Source organism: Colossoma macropomum, unplaced genomic scaffold, assembly GCF_904425465.1.
Source record: "Colossoma macropomum unplaced genomic scaffold, Colossoma_macropomum, whole genome shotgun sequence".
NCBI lineage: Eukaryota > Metazoa > Chordata > Actinopteri > Characiformes > Serrasalmidae > Colossoma > Colossoma macropomum.
In genome coordinates this window covers 6,509,471-6,527,657 of record NW_023494785.1, presented here as the reverse complement: position 1 = coordinate 6,527,657, position 18,187 = coordinate 6,509,471, and the positions used below count along the sequence as shown (strand labels likewise).

Genomic DNA, 18,187 nt, shown 5'->3' with positions numbered 1-18,187 from the left:
AATATGGGACTACAGAACGATGCGCAACTTCAGAGATCTAAGGATTAGAGGGCAGCTGACTATTTGTGCATGACATCGGATGGACTACAGTCTGTAATTGCACAATATACAGTGGACCTATAAGAGTTTTATCCTTTGAAGTCTCAGTGTACTTACCTGTTCTCTTTCGGGGCTTTCGGGGTGTCAGATTTTGGAACGTCAGACAGAGGCCTCTCAGTGGACTGTCTCCTTTCTGCTGGGGCATTTAACTCACTGGACGTCTGGGTCTCGCTGGGCAGGCAGCTTGTGGACTTACTACTGCTCAAACCCTGATAGTATTGGTCATCAATGTCCAACAGTTTCTTAGGGCTGGTAACCAGACAGAGAAGACACTGCAGTCATTATGAGATCTGCCAAATCAAGCCTTCTCTTTCCGTTATGCAGTGTAAACACTTGAAATGCCAGTCACACTTTTTTCTGCTCAGAGTGACACTAGAATAATGGAGAATTCATAGAGCATTCACAGAGCTCAATAAAAGGCATGCTGACTGCACTTCAGAGCTAACTGTGTTAGCTGTTAGCAGGGGGGTCACCGTCCAGGACACACATAAAGCTTATTATGGCTGCAGAGTGAGCAATGAACTAGGGCTCATTACACAGTGGTGAGTAGCATTCACTGCTAACTGGCCCAGTTCTTTATGCTTGGAGGTCTTGGAGCTGATTCACTGGCAGTGATGGACTCAAATTGGAATTGCTTTTCCAGTGGGTTCCTCTCAGTCTCGGCACTTTATCGGAAGAGTTATGTAACAGCGATCTATGTGGCTGGCGAACCCCAGTGCTCAAGGCCTCTCAGTCAGTCTTATATCATTCAGCTCCACTGAAGCACAGTTACAGCCTCCAATCCGGCTGCTTCTCCTTCTTTCTCTCTCCCTCACTCTCTCACTACTGCCAAAAATGCTATATGATGATGCTCAGGTTGAGAAAGGAGCCTGTTTGTTTGTTCTCTAAATTTCCGTCTTTCCTCGGCCTCTCTGATGAGCACCAGGAGCGACTCTGGAGGTCGTCTTTTTTCACCAGAGCCACAGCACATCTGTCTCTCTACCTCATTCTCTCTGTCTTTCCCTTCTGCCCTCTCACTCTCCTTTTTTCTTTCCCTTCTCTCAGGCACAGAACTTTCTTGTCACCCTTCTCACTCTTTATTATGCACGTAAACAGCTGCTGTCCATCCCCAACCATGTACATTACTGTTTAAAATAGAATGCAGTTTGAAAATGGGCCTCTTGCAAATCACTGTATGTTATATTGGACGCTGTATTACAATTACAATTACAGATGATCATTCGGAGTAAAACAGTCACATTTGGTTATTTTTTTACTGTCAGATGGTGTCTGTTTTTGCGTCAATAGCAACAATTTCATTCAAAGGGATTTTTTGTGGAAAAGTTGTTACACTTTAAGTAGTTTGCCGATGTAGGCTATGGGAATTGAAATTGTCAGCAGGATTTTATGAACTTCAACGACTTTTTCTGTTGAGCGTAAAAAACATTTTGATATCTGAAATGTTGCAAAACCTTACATTGGAAGCTTTTTTGGGGGAGAAATAATACATTTACTCATACATTTAATGTGATAATTAAATTACAACAAACACAAACAAAGACAATTAGCACAGCGGAGAGGTAGAGCTGGGCTGATGAGGAGAAGAGCGTTTTAAAAAGGAATGCTGCCACTTTTCTGCTCTTACAGAGAAAAATGTCTGGAAAAGACCACAGACTTTTTAAAAGGAAAGTGCTCAAACAGCTCTGTATGGCAGAGATACGTGATCTCTCGCATAACAGTTCAGATCTAATAATAATAATAATAATAATAATAATAATAATAATAAAAAAACAGAATTTCCTTATCAGTAGGTTATGGGGAAGCCAGAATAGCCAAAGCTATACAAGTGGTGACATGCATGAAATTAGAGATGGAAACATGGCAAATAGAACATTTTTAAGTTAAACCTCAGCATTTATTTGCAAGGAATGATGTCATTGCGTAAAGAGTTTTTACTGCCAAAGGGTCAATTTGATGGAGAAAAGCTGCTGAGCAGCAAAAATTGCAATTTTTAAAAAATGCATTTAAATTTTATCACTTACAACTTGCATGGAAAGACGACAACATAAGTCACACTAACTCACTTCAACACCCAGCACGCATTGCACAAATGTGTCATACAACCACTGGAAACACCCCACAGCTTTAGAGAAATAAATACAGACGTGATGTTCGCGTCCCCAGCACCAACGTTAACTATCCACCTCTCTTCTGCAATCACCAGCTAGCGGTGATGTAAATGTACGAAAGTGGAAGTGAACAACTGTGGAAAATAACTGCGATCAGGCGATTTTGTAATAACTGTGACAGATTATTAGATAAATATTGAATCAATCTAGACCTTTACAGTGACTTTATAATTGCAGTTCCTCCAAGCACAGTTGTTGAGCCTGTGAAAATGTGCTGTGTTTCAGGACGTTAAGTTCTGACCCAGTTTCTGGCACCGATCCTTCCTTATTAACTTCGCCCACAGACCCCGGCATAATCTCTGCTAATAAAACACCACACAGAGAGCAGAGAAGAGCTCTGAGACACACACGCTTTATTCATTTACCTCTGCTTCCGGGGCCTCTTCTTGTCGTCCTGGACGGACCGCTGTGGAAATATAAAGGTGAGCCAGTGTGAGTTATTGTAAGTTGAACACACAGGAAGCAGAAGAGAAGCTGTGCCGTGAACAGTCGTGACAAAGCGTGAGCTCACGTGGATGAGGTTGTAGTAAGTGGAGTCCTCAGGCGTGTTGAGCGTCTTTGGTTTCTGGGTTCGGCGGGGCGTCCGCGTCTGCTTTGGATCAACTGTGAGGAGCAGAGATAAAACAGCCATCTTAGACTGGAAACGCTGTAATAACACTTTTATTTATGGTCCGTGGAACATAGTTTTGATAGGTGGAGTCAGGCATCAGTGCCACCCCCCACTCAGCCCCACCAACACGACCAACAACCAAAACTTACAATGCTTACTTTACACCATATAAACAAGAGTTGTAAAAAAACTCAGAAGTTAAATACTCTCAGAATGCGACAACAATGCAATGTTAAATTTCTATTTTCTAACTTATAAGATTCTTTATTTAAAGGTGCACATCATGGCCAACTGATTTTCCTCTCGTTTTTAAAAGAAAGGATTGCTAGTTTTATGTCACACTGTTCACCAGTCCTTACAGTCCATACATGGAAATTAAGCAGTAAAAAAGCCAGTTGTTGTTGATTGTTTTTGTAAACACGTTTACATTTATCCATCTGTTCAGCTTACTACAGTTTAGCCCCACCCACTGACACTAAAGTTGTAAGCAGTGTTTCAGTACAGGACAGCCAATCAGAAAAGAGCTCATATGCACATATCAGTCTAAAAGGCATGGTAACAAATTTTACAAGACAAAGAAAAGTTGCAAAATGGTCACGTAAAGATGAATTGAATGGTTGCTTTGCAAAACACATTAGAAAACACTTTTTCATGATAGTGAAAACGTGTTGGTCAGAGTGAGCTTTACACATGCAAAAGAATAACAGTACTATGTTATGATGACTTTTTTAAGGTGGTATTAAAATTAATGTGTTTTCCGTTATAAGTCAGCTATCATTCCTTTAAAAATTCATCACATCCAAAATGGTTATATTTAAAAGCAGTTTGGAACGAAGCTCTTCAATTACTACTGTCCTTCACACATAAAACCACACAAATGTTAAAAGTGATCTTTAGGAAAAAATACAAGAAAAATGTAGAACGGGGCCTTTTAAATAGGCTTACTTAACTCTGATGTTTGATTGTGTATTGTGTTGCTGTTCTGTAACAATTTGAATACTTTTGTGTGTTCTATCCAATAAACACTGGGTTTTATCTGGTTTTGCCAACTATTGTTTTGGTGAAGAGCACTGTGATACAAACTTGGTATGGGTGTGAAAATCTTGAATCGTAGTACAACAAAAATTTGTTGTACTAAGACAAGTCTAATATAAGCTTGACTTTTGCAAAATTGCATAATAATAATAATAATAATAATAATAATAATAATAATTTCTTCATATATAGAGTACTTTTCATGCAGGTGGCAACTCAAAGTGCTTTACAGGTGATAAAGCTTAACAACTACGAGAAACTAAAAGAAACTATGAGTATTAATTTACAATCATATAAGGCTATAATATAGATCAAATTAAAAAGATAAAATCCAAAAGGTCGAATTTTAATTAAATGCTATATTTCTTAAAAGTGAGCACTGAGCTTGACTCTAATAAAAGATGGAATTTAGTTCCACAGTGTAGAAGTAGAATAACAGAGTCTCTCTCTGTTTTATGTATTTTACTGAAGGTGTTTGCAGAAGGTTAGTATCTGCAGATCTAAGATCACATGTTGGTAACATAAACTTAGAGCCTTAAAAACTAGGAGCAGAAGTTTAAACTCTGTCCTGAAAGATACGGGCAGCCAGTGTTAATGCATCTACTATGATACAGGTAGACCTAGTAGACCTACAGTGGATTTAGCATAATAATAAACTAGTGATGGTTATTTGGTCCACATTAAAAAAAACAGGTCCAGCCATGGTTCATGCGGTTATTGATTTTGGTCCATGACATCAGAATCGGCAACTGCGTTTCCCATAGTTTTTGGCAAATAGACAGAGCAATACTGTAAAATCCCCCAGAAAGAGACTGAAAGCAGGGCCTCTGCAGGGAAACACTGTTACCTCACATTCCTGTGAGGTAGGTCTATTGGGGTCAGAGCTCAAAGTGGCTGAGAAAGGGGGCAAATCTTTGAATTAGAGCACAAGAACACTGTGAGTGAAAGCCTGACCCTGTTGCCCTTATCGAGCCACACTGTCAGTACAGTTTAACCCTGCGGCAACACAATTCATGATTTTCCAACAGCGATCAATCAGAACTCGCTGGCTGGTCACGACATACAATGAGCACTGTTTACAGAGCACTGTGAGTGCGAGTGTCTGTTTTTGAGTGTATTTATATGGTTATATGAGCATGTGCACATTATATTTACTCTCAAATGCATATACACACACCAATGGGCAAAACCATTATGATCACTCACTCACTACACGTCACTGAAAGAGAGGAAACCCACACCAGCAGGAGCTTACTACTGCATGTATATTTGCGGTTACAAATTTTCACGTATGAAATAAAATGAAGTATTTGCTCTTAAAAACTGCGTATATGATTACTCGATTATTTGAGTAGTTGCTAGATTACTCAACTACTATATAACTGCCTAAAATAATAAATCATTTTTTTGCTGTCAGTAAAAATGTTATAAAAGTTTTACGCTATCATAGAAATAGATCGATCAGCTTGCAGGGCCACTAACAACCTTAGAAACAAGAGTTTAAGAGGTAATACATTAGCTGTGTGTGTGAGAGTGAGAGCTAGAGAGAGATAGAGAGAGTGAGAGGGAGAGAGACAGTGTCATTTACATATCTCTTGCCAAATCCTATTTACTCTAAGCTTATTGAGATCATGCACATAAGGTACAAATGTGATCTTTAATCTGTTGTCACAGTATTTGGTACCTGAAGCTCAGAGCTTTCTGCTGAGCCAAAGTCCACTATGAAGCCAATTAATCAACGCCTGCCCGGCTTTAGCACACGCAGAGGGGGGAAGTTTGTCATATTTATTGAACATGCCCCTCAAAAGGTCATCAGTAATTCTCCGTTGCTCGAAGGAATGAAGCCAATTTAAGGCTCTCATATTAACGCTTGACGTAATTGCAGGTGCACTTTCTCATGAAACATGATTAGCATTTAATGACCTTTTGTAAAAGAGAAATGTGATTGGCATTCAAAAGGCCACTTAGCTTTGCTGCGACTCAGAGACAGCAACAATAATAAAGTTTGATTATGATTGTTCAGTTTTATTATTATTAGGCTGGAACTTTCCAAAGAGTATCTCACAGCTATGATAAACTAATGGTCAATTCCCATCTGAAGAAAAAAATTACAGTTGCAATTTAGGTCACTATATATTAAACATTTAGTCCTTAAGCAACACGATCTTGAAGTTTCCAGGCATTTTAATCTCACCTATGTTCTCATATTAAGATCCTGTATGTGTTCCTCATGGTGTTCCTTCCTCAGGCTCTTAGATCATTTTTATTTCTGAGTCTTGGTTCCCATACATGGTTCTTCCTCAAGCAAAGAGTTTTGGTTCCTCTCATTGTCCCTTCCTCATGTTTTCCCTTTCGAGTCTTGGTTCCTCTGAGTGTTTCTACCTAGTGCTCTTAGGAGGTTCTCCCTTTTGAGTCTTGGTTCCTCTGAGTGTTTCTACCTCATGCTCTTAGGATGTTCTCCCTTGTGAGTCTTGGTTCCTCTGAGTGTTTCTACCTCATGCTCTTAGGATGTTCTCCCTTTTGAGTCTTGGTTCCTCTGAGTGTTTCTACCTCATGCTCTTAGGATGTTCTCCCTTGTGAGTCTTGGTTCCTCTGAGTGTTTCCACCTCGTGCTCTTAGGAGGTTCTCCCTTTTGAGTCTTGGTTCCTCTGAGTGTTTCTACCTCATGCTCTTAGGATGTTCTCCCTTTTGAGTCTTGGTTCCTCTGAGTGTTTCTACTTCGTGCTCTTAGGATGTTCTCCCTTTTGAGTCTTGGTTCCTCTGAGTGTTTCTACCTCATGCTCTTAGGCTGTTCTCCCTTTTGAGTCTTGGTTCCTCTGAGTGTTTCTACCTCATGCTCTTAGGATGTTCTCCCTTTTGAGTCTTGGTTCCTCTGAGTGTTTCTACCTCATGCTCTTAGGATGTTCTCCCTTTTGAGTCTTGGTTCCTCTGAGTGTTTGTACCTCATGCTCTTAGGATGTTCTCCCTTTTGAGTCTTGGTTCCTCTGAGTGTTTCTACCTCGTGCTCTTAGGATGTTCTCCCTTTTGAGTCTTGGTTCCTCTGAGTGTTTCTACTTCGTGCTCTTAGGATGTTCTCCCTTTTGAGTCTTGGTTCCTCTGAGTGTTTCTACCTTGTGCTCTTAGGAAGTCTTCCCTTTTGAGTCTTGGTTCCTCTGAGTGTTTCTACCTCATGCTCTTAGGAAGTCTTCCCTTTTGAGTCTTGGTTCCTCTGAGTGTTTGTACCTCATGCTCTTATGACATTTTCCCTTTTGAGTCTTGGTTCTTCCGAGTGTTTCTACCTTGTGCTCTTAGGAGGTTCTCCCTTTTCAGGCTTGGTTCCTTGAGTGTTTCTACCTGTGGTTTGATCATTAGGGCTCTGGACCTGCATTTCTGGAGAGCTGCTTTGGAACAAGTTCTACTGTATAAAGCACTAAACAAGCAAAACTGAACTGCAGGCAAATATGTAGGCTGAAATTACTTGTGTGTCGATAACAACTTTTACACCAGCATATGACATTAACGAAAGAGCACTGAGATTTGCTTCAAGGAAAGTTCTGAAACTGAGATGACCACAGAGACATTAACGCAAAAAGGGTAATCACCACAGGCAGCGAATCACAACAAAACAACAGGAATCATGCCTGACAAAATAATTGAGTTTCCCCTGCACACCAAGTGGAGTCTGTGATAATAGATTCTGCACCTCCACAGTGGACACGACCGAAGAACACATACTGATCTTACCACCCCCCCCCCAGCCCCCACGTCCTCGTAAAGCAATTACATGTATCATCTGAAGAAATCAAATGAACAATAGATCTGCGCAGCGGAGGGAATTTTCTGATGACACGTCTTGTCGAGAAGCGTCTTTCCTGTTTTGGCACTTGACATCTCCTGCGTTTGATACGATCAGGCAGCACTAGAAAAAAGAGAACTTCATTCGTTGATAAAATCTCCATGCAGGCAAACAGCTACGACTGAGCAGAATGAAGACTCGCTGCCTGCTACAGGTTAGGTTTCTAAAACGAACACAAGCACAGCAAAGGTGGGTTACAACGTGCAGGCAAACAGTAAAGCAGGGGTCTCAAAGTAGCGGCCCGCGGGCTGCATGTGGCAGCTTCATATGTACAATTTATCCATAAATCTGGTCCATTTTGTCAGTTTTCTCTGAGTAAATATTTATATCTGACGGATAGTTTTGCTTCACTAACCAGACACTGTGGCTACTTACCCAACATAAACTACATAAAATCAGCTCAGGCTGATGCTTACACTGTCAAAAGCAGCACTAGATGCAAGAGGAACTATTCAAACAAAAACCTGAGGCAGAATGAACGCTGCAAACTGTAATTTGGCTAAACAGAACATACTATTCTAATTTACATCGATAGTTAGTTACACCGGGCTTCTTGGATTCATTCAGGACGCAGTGGTAGATACAGTGGCAAAATTCACAAATGAATGCAATAATCAAAGGAATCCACTGAGAACCCAGAATTAACTGCTCTACCTTGTGAATCAGTCACAATATGTTCACTCACATTCTGCAAGAACGCCAATGCTGTCAATGATTTCAATAGGAGTCCCATATAATTCTATTGTTAAATGTAGCTTTACATGTTGTAACTGAAAACTAAAGTATTTATTAAACACCATGTATTATATTATTATTATTATTATTATTACTTATAATAGTAGTAGTTGTAGCTCATGATGATAGAAAAATTGCTAATAAACATTAAGTCAAGGTCCCACCAATTAAAAAGTTCTACACAGTTAAATGGTTAGTATGTAAATGAAGTCATTCAGAGTGATCTGATGTGAAATGCTCCAAAACCTTTTGAAAAACCTACTGGGTCAGAATTGTTTACAGTGGTGGTAATAGGAATGTCCAAAAAAGTTATTATAAAAGTTATTACATGACATTGTTACGAGTATGCTGCTGGATAACATAGCAATGGCCTAGCAACACCTTAGCAACTACATGGGATATCACAGCAATAGCCTAGCAATGCCTCATGCAACAACTTGGGTTAACAGAGCAATAGCCCAGCAACTCCTTAGCAGCCACTTGGGATAACAGAGCAATAGCCTAGCAACATCTTAGAAGCCACTGGGGATAACACAGCAATGGCCTAGCAATGGACCAGCAACACCTTAGCAACCACCTGGGATAACAGAACAATGGCCCAGCAACACCTTAGCAACCACTTGGGATAACATAGCAATAGTCTAGTGATAGCCTAGCAACACCTTAGCAACCACTTGGGATAACATAGCATGGCCCAGCAACACCTTAGCAACCACTTGGGATAACATAGCAATGGCCCAGCAACACCTTACCAACCACTTGGGATAACATAGCAATGGCCTAGCAACACATTAGCAACCACTTAGGATAACACAGCAATAGCCTAGCAACACTTAGCAACCACTTGGGATAACACAGCAGTAGCCTAGCAACACCTTAGCAACCACTTGGGATAACACAGCAGTAGCCTAGCAACACCTTAGCAACCACTTAGGACTCCAGCAGCACTGCTGTGTCTGATCCACTCTATGCAAGCACAGCTGTATTTGTGTTGTAGACATTGTGATGGTTCCCATCACCACCACTGTAAAGAAAGTCAGTAAGCATTTCCCATCATATCACTCTAAATGGCTTTGTTTACACCTCAACAGCTGGATTATGCTGAAATGTTCAAAACACCCCTTTAAAACAAATGTAGTCAGTCAGCCAAGACATAACTACATTAGCCTTGTAGTTCCAGCACAAAATTAAGAAAGCAAACTTTGGACAATAAACATGTTTTAGCTAAATTCAACTACATTCCATGTAAGTATTAAAGTAGAAATGCTCCAAAACTGTTTGGAAAACCTATTGGGTCAGAATTGTTTACAGTGGTGTTAACAGGAATCAAATGTCCAAAAATGTTATTATAAAAGTTATCACATGGCATTGTTACAAATATGCTGCTGGATGCCACCTTAGCAACCACTTGGGATAACATAGCACTTAAGAAAAAACTAAGGAAGCAAACTTTGGACACTAAACATGTTTTGAGCTAAATTCAACCACATTTCTTGTAAGGATTAAATTAGATTTTTATCCCACAGAAACTGTTCCCTTAACGTTGCTTTAAGAGAGCCATGTAGCAGAATATCTGCCAAGAGCTTTTATCTTTTAGGGATGTCTAAAGGTGTGTTTGGATAGCGAGGTTAAAAGGACAACGTCAAAAGCCACTGCTGCTCAGACTTGACAGTGTACTTTGCTGTGACAGAGCAGCAAAATGGAGACTTGCTGCTTTGTCAGCTGTCTGTCCAGGAGCTGTGGCCTGACTTCTTTTCATTTTAATGCGTTTTGAGTAAGAAAGTTTTTTTATTTACTCTTTCAGGAATTCATATTGAGGAAATTAAATCTATTGAGTGTACTGTATGTGAAATGCCTTTCATATGTCTTCACCTGATTGCTGCTGATGGGTCCCGGCATAGCCATTGAGGGTCTGTCCCTTCATAAACATGCCATTGCTGGCAGGGTTGATCTGATGGGCCAGTATGATCTCATTCAGCTTCTGCTGCAGAGACAGGTAGTCCTGAGAGACACCGCTTATCTGAATGGAAGCACAAAAGAAAATGTCACAGTTGCCAAAAAGGAAAACTGCACAGTATGTCAGAACAGCTGACACCATTTAGTCTGTTTGATCCCATGGGCTGTACAAATATGTGGAGACAAATGCTCAACAGACTCTTATTAGCATTAAATCATGGTTACCAGACTGAAAAAAAAGCTCAGACAACGATATGAATCACTACCCTGTGATTTATTTCGACCTTTATTTTGTCATGGTAAGGTCACTGAGCAGTTCCTGCTCTTTGTTACAGCTGGGGAGACGGAACTGCCTGAAGGAACTTGGGGTTAAGAGCCCAGCTTACTGGCACACTGACAATAGTCAGAAGTAGGGCACAGAGCTGGGCAATAAAACGATAATAGTGATTATCGATCTTGAACATTTTCAATATCAAAAATGCACATTTGATGAGTTTTAGATGAAATGATTGTGCTGTTCTCTTCCTTGGGCTGGTTTTAGCAGCTAAAGCTTAAACTTGAACAGTCTCCATTTCCAGGGGGTTAAACTGGGCCAAAATCCACAGGAGCAGCGCTTTGGTTCGTGCCTGGTACAGTAATTTGATGTGAATTTTAATTGCTTCCTATACAGTTTTAATGAGATCCATTTAAGTATACGATATAATAAACAGATAACCTTTGAACAGTCACACATTTGTGTGTCCTCTTGCCAATTTTACCTACCACTGCATGAAAGGGTTCATGGACATAGTGAGTGTGTTACATGTACTTAATAATCTGATCACAATCAGATTTCGGCAGTTATACAAATATTCAAGCGATCATGTAAACAGCATACTCCAATTTCTTAGATAGGATTAAGGCCGATATCCGATCTAGAAATCTGATAAAGAGAGCTGGATTTTAGCTCAGTAATCATTTTAGCACACTTACTCTGATTTCTTTCATTTGTTTCAGTTACACAATGCTTTTGGAGTGACACTCAAACCAACAACATGCATGATGAAACGAAGAGGTAAAAAATCTAAAAAAAATCTTTATCTTCTAGATGATGTGTATTCATATTTTCCAGTAAAGTGACAATTTTTTCATAAAAAAAAAAACGTGTATAAAAGTGCATGTAATTGCGTTGAACAAATTACTGACAAAATCTGATTTTCTGCAGGTGTCAGATTATTAAGTGCACTTTCTAAAAGAGTGAGTGACAGAACTTTCCTCCTGTGCAAACCACAGTTATAGCTGATTGGATGGCATTGAACACTTGGCAGTAAAGTGCAGCACAAAGTGGAAGTATTTCACAAGTTTTCTGGCTAAGCTGTATCGCGCCTAGCAGCAGTCTCTTAAAAACAGGAGGAGCTGCTCCAGCATGCAAGTAAAAAACAAAAAAACGGAAAGCGTTCTTAATGTCAAAGGGGTGGTATCACTGTTTTTTTTTTTTTAGAGACAAGTAAATCGTTTGATTTCATTAAGCCATAAAGACAGAAACAGATTATTTTTAACTACATTTTTATGATAGTGATGAATACTCTATATAATGCCACATAAATTACAAACAACAAAACTATATTGTTCCCACATTGTTGAAACCCATGTAAAAACAGGGCTCTCCCACCTCTGAATTCCCAATTTAACCAGTCTACCTCTGTACACTAGCTGGCAATGTGTGCCTTTTACTGACTACAAGAAAAGCCAGTAGAAGTCTAGCCATTCACTTGCTACAACACAAAACCAGCAATTTATTAAGAATAGTTATCTAGTTAGCTATGTGCATATATATTTTATATGTTTTACAAAAATATTATTCTCATCTATTCTTACACATATTTATCATATATTTTCCAAGTATAGTTAGCTATTTTTGTATATTACATGAGAAAAAGCATTCTTTTCTTCAGTTAAAACACTTAAAATTGAGTGTTACGATGTACACTGATCAGGCGTAACATTATGACCAGCTCCACTTACTATATAGGAGCACTTTGTAGTTCTACAGTTACAGACTGTAGTCCATCTGTTTCTCTGCATACTTTGTTAGCCCCCTTTTACCCTGTTCTTCAGTGGTCAGGACCCTTATGGACCCTCACAGAGCAGGTACTATTTGGGTAGTGGATCATTCTCAGCACTGCAGTAACACTGACGTGGTGGTGTGTTAGTGTGTGTTGTGCTGGTACGAGTGGATCAGACACAGCAGTGCTGCTGGAGTTTTTAAACACTGTGTCCACTCACTGTCCACTCTATTAGACACTCCTACCTTGTCAGTCCACCTTGTAGATGTAAAGTCAGAGACGATAGCTCATCTGCTGCTGCACAGTTTGTGTTGGTCGTCTTCTAGTCCTTCATCAGTGGTCACAGGACGCTGTTGGCTGGACGTTTTTGGTTGGTGGACTATTCTCAGTCCAGCAGTGACACTGAAGTGTTTAAAAACTCCAGCAGCACTGCTGTGTCTGATCCACTCGTACCAGCGCAACACACACATTCAGCCTGGTTCTGAGTATGGAGTCCTAACCCAAGGATGTGGTGTGGTCTCATGCCCTTTACACACAAACCAAAAATGTCTTGGGTCATCACCTGTTTGGAGAACCTTTCTACTTCTTCTTCTTCTCTCTGTGCTGTGGCCTTAAGGTTCTTCCTGTCCTTATACCCTCTGAAGTTACTCTGGATCTTCACTGCCGCTCGCTCTTCATCGTACTGTCCCTCTTCTGTCACAGCGTCCTTCTCTCGTTCCAGTTGGACACCCATTTCCTCGTCCCTCCCCATCTCCTCTTCTTGCAGCTCCTCATCTGGGGGTCCTGGAGCACCTTTCGCTCCTTCTCTCTGTTCTTTGAGTCTTTTCCTCTCTCTGTGGCCTCGGTAGTTGCTCTGCAGGACAGTGGCTGCTCTTTCCTCGTCTTGATCTTCCTGGCCTGTGCTGGGCTCTTCTCGTATTTCTTCTAGGGTTCCAGCTAAAGCATCCTGGCCTACAAGTGGTGGCTCCACCACTTCCTCTCCCTTCTTGTTCTTCTTCGGAATCTTCCCTTCCTCCTGGAGTCTCTTGCGCTCCTTGTGGCCACGGAAGTTACTCTGGATGACCACAGCTGCTTTGGCCTCCTCTTCCTCTCCTCCTGTGGGCTGTGCAGTGTTTTTATCGTCTCCTGTTTCCTCCTGTCCCGGTGAGGACTCTGCAACAGACTCCTTTTCCTCCGCTTGGGTATTCTTGGCCTTCGTCCCTCTGGCCGGGAGCTTCCCTTCCTCCTGGAGCCTCTTGCGTTCTTTGTGACCTCTGAAGTTGCTCTGGATAACCGTGGCTGCTTTGGCCTCCTGCTCAGTGTCAACATCCTCCTCTCCTGCCTTCTTGTTTGCTTCTTCTGCCTCTTCCTCCTCAGCCACAACATCCAGCTGCTCTTCAGTCTCAGATCCAGAGTCTTCTCCAGGACTTGAAGGGACAGCAAGCTCATCTCCAGACAGAGTCTTGTTCCGCTCTCGTTGCTCTTTAAACTTCTTCCTCTCCCGATAGCCTCTGTAGTTGCTCTGGAGGACCACGGCAGCCTTTTCATCCGCATCATCTGGCTCTGCTCCTTCACCTTCCTGGTTTGATTCTGAAGGAGGCCTGTCTTCCTTTGGTGAGACCTCCTGCTTCTGTGCTTTTTCTTTTTGCATGGCCTCTCTAAACGAAAACAGCACAAGCATGTTAGCAAGCTACTGCCATTTTAATATCTTCTGCTTAGTACTTTCTGCTGTATCTCGTCTAGAGTACTGTAATTTAAGTGCATACTTTTTCTTTTCGAAACTTTTCCTCTCTCTGTGCCCCCTATAGTGTGCCTGGATCTTGGCAGCAGCTTTGTTCTTCTCATCGACTAATTCCTTATGAGTCTTCCTCGCCAGATACCCTCGACACACTAAATACAGGAATGGAGAATTTTGATGAGGATCATGAGGAGCCTGACTGAGGAGAATGTTACTACTATGCTTTGGTGGTAACTAATGTTGTTCTTACCAGCCTGAAGCTTAATGATAAGGTTCTCCAGCTTGGCTTTGCTTTTGTCATCAGCCACTTGTCTTCTTACTTTGTGCCCTCTATATGCTGGAAATAAAGGCAGAAATTAAATTACCTTGACATGGTCTTTAGCTCATAACAAAACAACTTTAATCCTCCCTTGCAAAATCCAGAGCCTGACTGGTCAGACTTGTGGAAATAAATGCATCAAAAAAGATTCTAGTGGAATTTGTCAGCTCTACATTATAGAACAGACTTAGATAATGATGATGACTAAGAAAAAAAACTAATTAGAAAATTTGAGAGGAAAGATTTGAGTGAAAGAAAGAATTTGTGTGGCTGTGATTTTGAGAGGGATGGGATGTTCTGTCAAGCACATTGTCTGTTTCCACAGCAGGCAGACACCAAAAGTTATTTTTTTTGGGGAGCATGTTCTTTTAAAGAGACTCAAAAGCAGACCCTCAGGGTGAAAATGAATGATAAAAATCAATCTGGCTATATTGTGAAAAAACAAAGATCCCTTCATGTTGTTCGCTGATTTGACAGGTGTAATAAAGCTTAACAGTGATACAAGGAAGTACTAATTTAAAATCATGTAAGAAAATGATACAAATCAAAATAAATAGAGACAGAGTTTTAATTAAATGCAAAGTTAAAGAGTTTTTAGATGCTTCTTAAAAGTGAGCACTGAGCTGGACTGTCTGAAAAAAGGTGGAATTGAGTTCCACAGTTTAGAAGCAGAATAACAAAGAGTCTTGTTTTCTGTATTTTACTGAAGGGGATCAGAAGGTCAGTACCTGCAGATCTAAGATCACATGCTGGAACATAAACAGACAGACGTTCTGTGATGTAAGCAGGTGCTAGGTCATTTAGAGCCTTAAAGTTTGGGAATTCATTTTGGTACTAAAACATGCTTTTTAACTGTAAATACAATAAACAGTTGTGTGCAAAAGTTTGAACACCCCTTGTCAAATTACACATTTTGTTTATTCTCCAAGTGAATATTAGTTAACACATCCTCTACAGAGAACACACTTAAATACGGCTTTTTCTGCAAATGTTAGTGCACAGTTTCTATTTACTTTCTGAGCTTAACAGATTGTGAAAAATATAAAACATATGAAATGTGCCACAACTTTAGCACAGGCCAATTTTTTCCCCCCAATATGTTAAACTCTGCATATAAACAGTAATTGTGTATTAAAATGTTCTGAAATGTGTTCTTTGTAGAGAACGTGCTTATTTTCATTTAGAAAATCAATAAAATGTAATTTACATTTACAGCATTTGGCAGACGCTCTTAATAGGCGTGACTTACAATTAGATTTTTTTTTTGTTTTTACACAGGTAGGCCAAGGTAGTGTTAGGAGTCTTGCCCAAGGACTCTAATTGGTATGGTGTAGGGTGCTTACCCAGGGGGAGATTGGATCCCAGTTTACAGCATAGAAGGCAGAGGTGTTACCCACTACACTATACCAACAATAATGTGACTTGGGGCATCCAAATTTTCGCCTACATTGAAAGTTAATGATGTTTTTTCTTCTCCTTTGAACTTACTTTTTGTGTGTATATATATATATATATATATATATATATAATCCATGCTAAACCAGACTTTCACAACTCAACCCAAGGAGCCTAACAGATGATCTCAGCTCCCAACACTGAACCAAGCTATTAAGACTACGGAATACCTGACTGCAGGACTACAGCACTCTGCTCTCTTTTCTCCAAAATCTTGCGGTAGCGTCTGACCCCCAACCATCCCCGAACGTATGCCTGAACCAGGATGATCCGGTCTGTGTTCCGCCTGATCATCAGGTTCAAGTGCTCCACGTGATAGTACTTCAGAAAGACCTGAACACAACAGCAAACACAGGCTTATCTCTACGTAAGTCCTAAAGCAATCTAAAGAATGGTCAACACTTTTACCTCTGAGACGTCACACTGTTTGAGCTGCTCTAAACTTATTTAACTTTAAGGAAGCTTAGCGATCAAGTTTTCCCATCATGTCATCAATGCTCTGAACTGAGTAAATAAAAAAGCATCACAGCTATACACTCTTTAAAAAGGTTCCACAAAGTGTTCTTTGATGGATGTCACTGATGAACCACTTCAGGTTCCCTGAAGACCCATGTTTGAATAAGGGATGTGTGTGTGTGAAGAACCTTTTAAAGATTTAAAGAACCTTCCAATAAAGTTTCTTCACCAATTTAAGGATTCTTGCATTATGTGGAGGTTTATTTCTACGTTAAAAGGGTTCACACATCTTATTTACAGAAATAGTTCCTTAACCCCTGTGTGGTGTTGATGTGTTTGTCACTCAGTGGTCTGATGGACCCACCGCTTTATTGTTTTTATAAATAAATACAGCCATAACAATTTCTGTAAAAATACCAGATGTTTAAAATATCACAAGTGGCCAGTGTAGGGTTCTCCTTTAGCAGCTGTAGCCAGTCAGCAGCCTGTGCATGTTGTCCACCCTCACACACACACACACACACACACACACACACACACACACACGCTAACAGCAGGCCATGTAGGAGCAGAACAGAGTGAAGGACACAGCACCTCCACACTGTTATTCCCCACGTGTTCACCCAACACCACGTGTAATATAAATGTGTAGGGGATGTTTACAGTGTGAAGGCACTGAAAATGGGTTATTTTATATGTTCGTCACAGAAAATGAACAAAGGCAGAGGAATCTGATGTTGAGATAATAATAAATAACATAATTTTTTCTTTTGGTAAATATTGAAAATGGGTCCCACAGACCCCAACACCACACAAGGGTTAAAAAACCTTTCTTTTCTTTAAGGAACCAAAAATGGTTCTTAACGGCATCATGCAAAGAGTAGCATCTAGCAGGTTTATATCAGCCTGGGTTTCTACCTTGGTCTTCCCCAGAACCCAGTTCTCCAGCCTAGCCTTCTCCAGAATAGCCGCACATGTCTCCGGGCTCACAGCCGGCTCCTCGTTCGCTCTGAAAGCTAGAATAAAGTACCTGCAAGCACAAGGTGTCTTAATAACAGTCAGCACTGCACAGCTGATGAATGCTTTTTTTCTATGTCTGAAAAAGTTGCATCATCCTCTGGCACAACATGCGCAAAAAAGCTTAAGCATATTCACTGTCTGCAGTTGCTGGTTCTCTGTCCTGAGGAACCGCTGCACTGCACAGTTTAGTGTTTTCATGTGTTTATCTCATCAGTTACGTATCAAGATCTTCCCAAGCTCAAATAAAGTGGAACAGAGCTGGAAAACACTAAACTGTGCAGTAAAAGGTCCTACAGTCTTTAACTGACAGTTGTTGGTGCAAGAGACATGCATGTTGTGCACACATGGTCAAGTGTGGTCATCCACTCACCTCTTGATGAAGTTGGTGAAGAGGATCCGGTGAGAGTAGCCCTGTCTGCGGATCTTGGCTGTCTCCAGAATGCCAGTGTAGCGGAGCTGGATCAGAACCTTCTCCCTGTCAAACTTATGGGCCTGGCGGTCATTGTTGGGTTTGATACAGCGGACGAAGTGAGGCTGTCCCGCCACCATCTTTGAAAGCAGGTCCATCAATGAATACTGCTCCAAAAGAAGGAAGGTGCAGTTAGAGCCACAGTGCATATGACACTAATCTCCCGTACGCTGCTGTTTAAAGGTTTGGACTCACTGTTTTTAATTAAATAAAAGCCATTTGTTGCAGATATTTGTATAACATTATTCTAATATGAGTCTAATAGTCT

General features: G+C 40.7%; 1 protein-coding gene across 1 annotated transcript in view; it reads right to left on the bottom strand.

Moving 5' to 3' along the window:
• Positions 1 to 18,187, bottom strand: part of myo3a (myosin IIIA) — a 181,939-nt gene that overhangs the window by 2,925 nt on the left and 160,827 nt on the right. Inside the window, exons 29-38 of the mRNA XM_036581866.1 lie at positions 17,821 to 18,026; positions 17,349 to 17,460; positions 16,145 to 16,307; positions 14,451 to 14,537; positions 14,229 to 14,352; positions 13,046 to 14,120; positions 10,355 to 10,502; positions 2,779 to 2,870; positions 2,633 to 2,673; positions 157 to 348 (exon numbers count right to left, since the gene is read on the bottom strand). Coding sequence (XP_036437759.1) covers positions 157 to 348; positions 2,633 to 2,673; positions 2,779 to 2,870; positions 10,355 to 10,502; positions 13,046 to 14,120; positions 14,229 to 14,352; positions 14,451 to 14,537; positions 16,145 to 16,307; positions 17,349 to 17,460; positions 17,821 to 18,026 — 2,240 coding nt within the window. The remainder of the gene's footprint in view (positions 1 to 156; positions 349 to 2,632; positions 2,674 to 2,778; positions 2,871 to 10,354; positions 10,503 to 13,045; positions 14,121 to 14,228; positions 14,353 to 14,450; positions 14,538 to 16,144; positions 16,308 to 17,348; positions 17,461 to 17,820; positions 18,027 to 18,187) is intronic.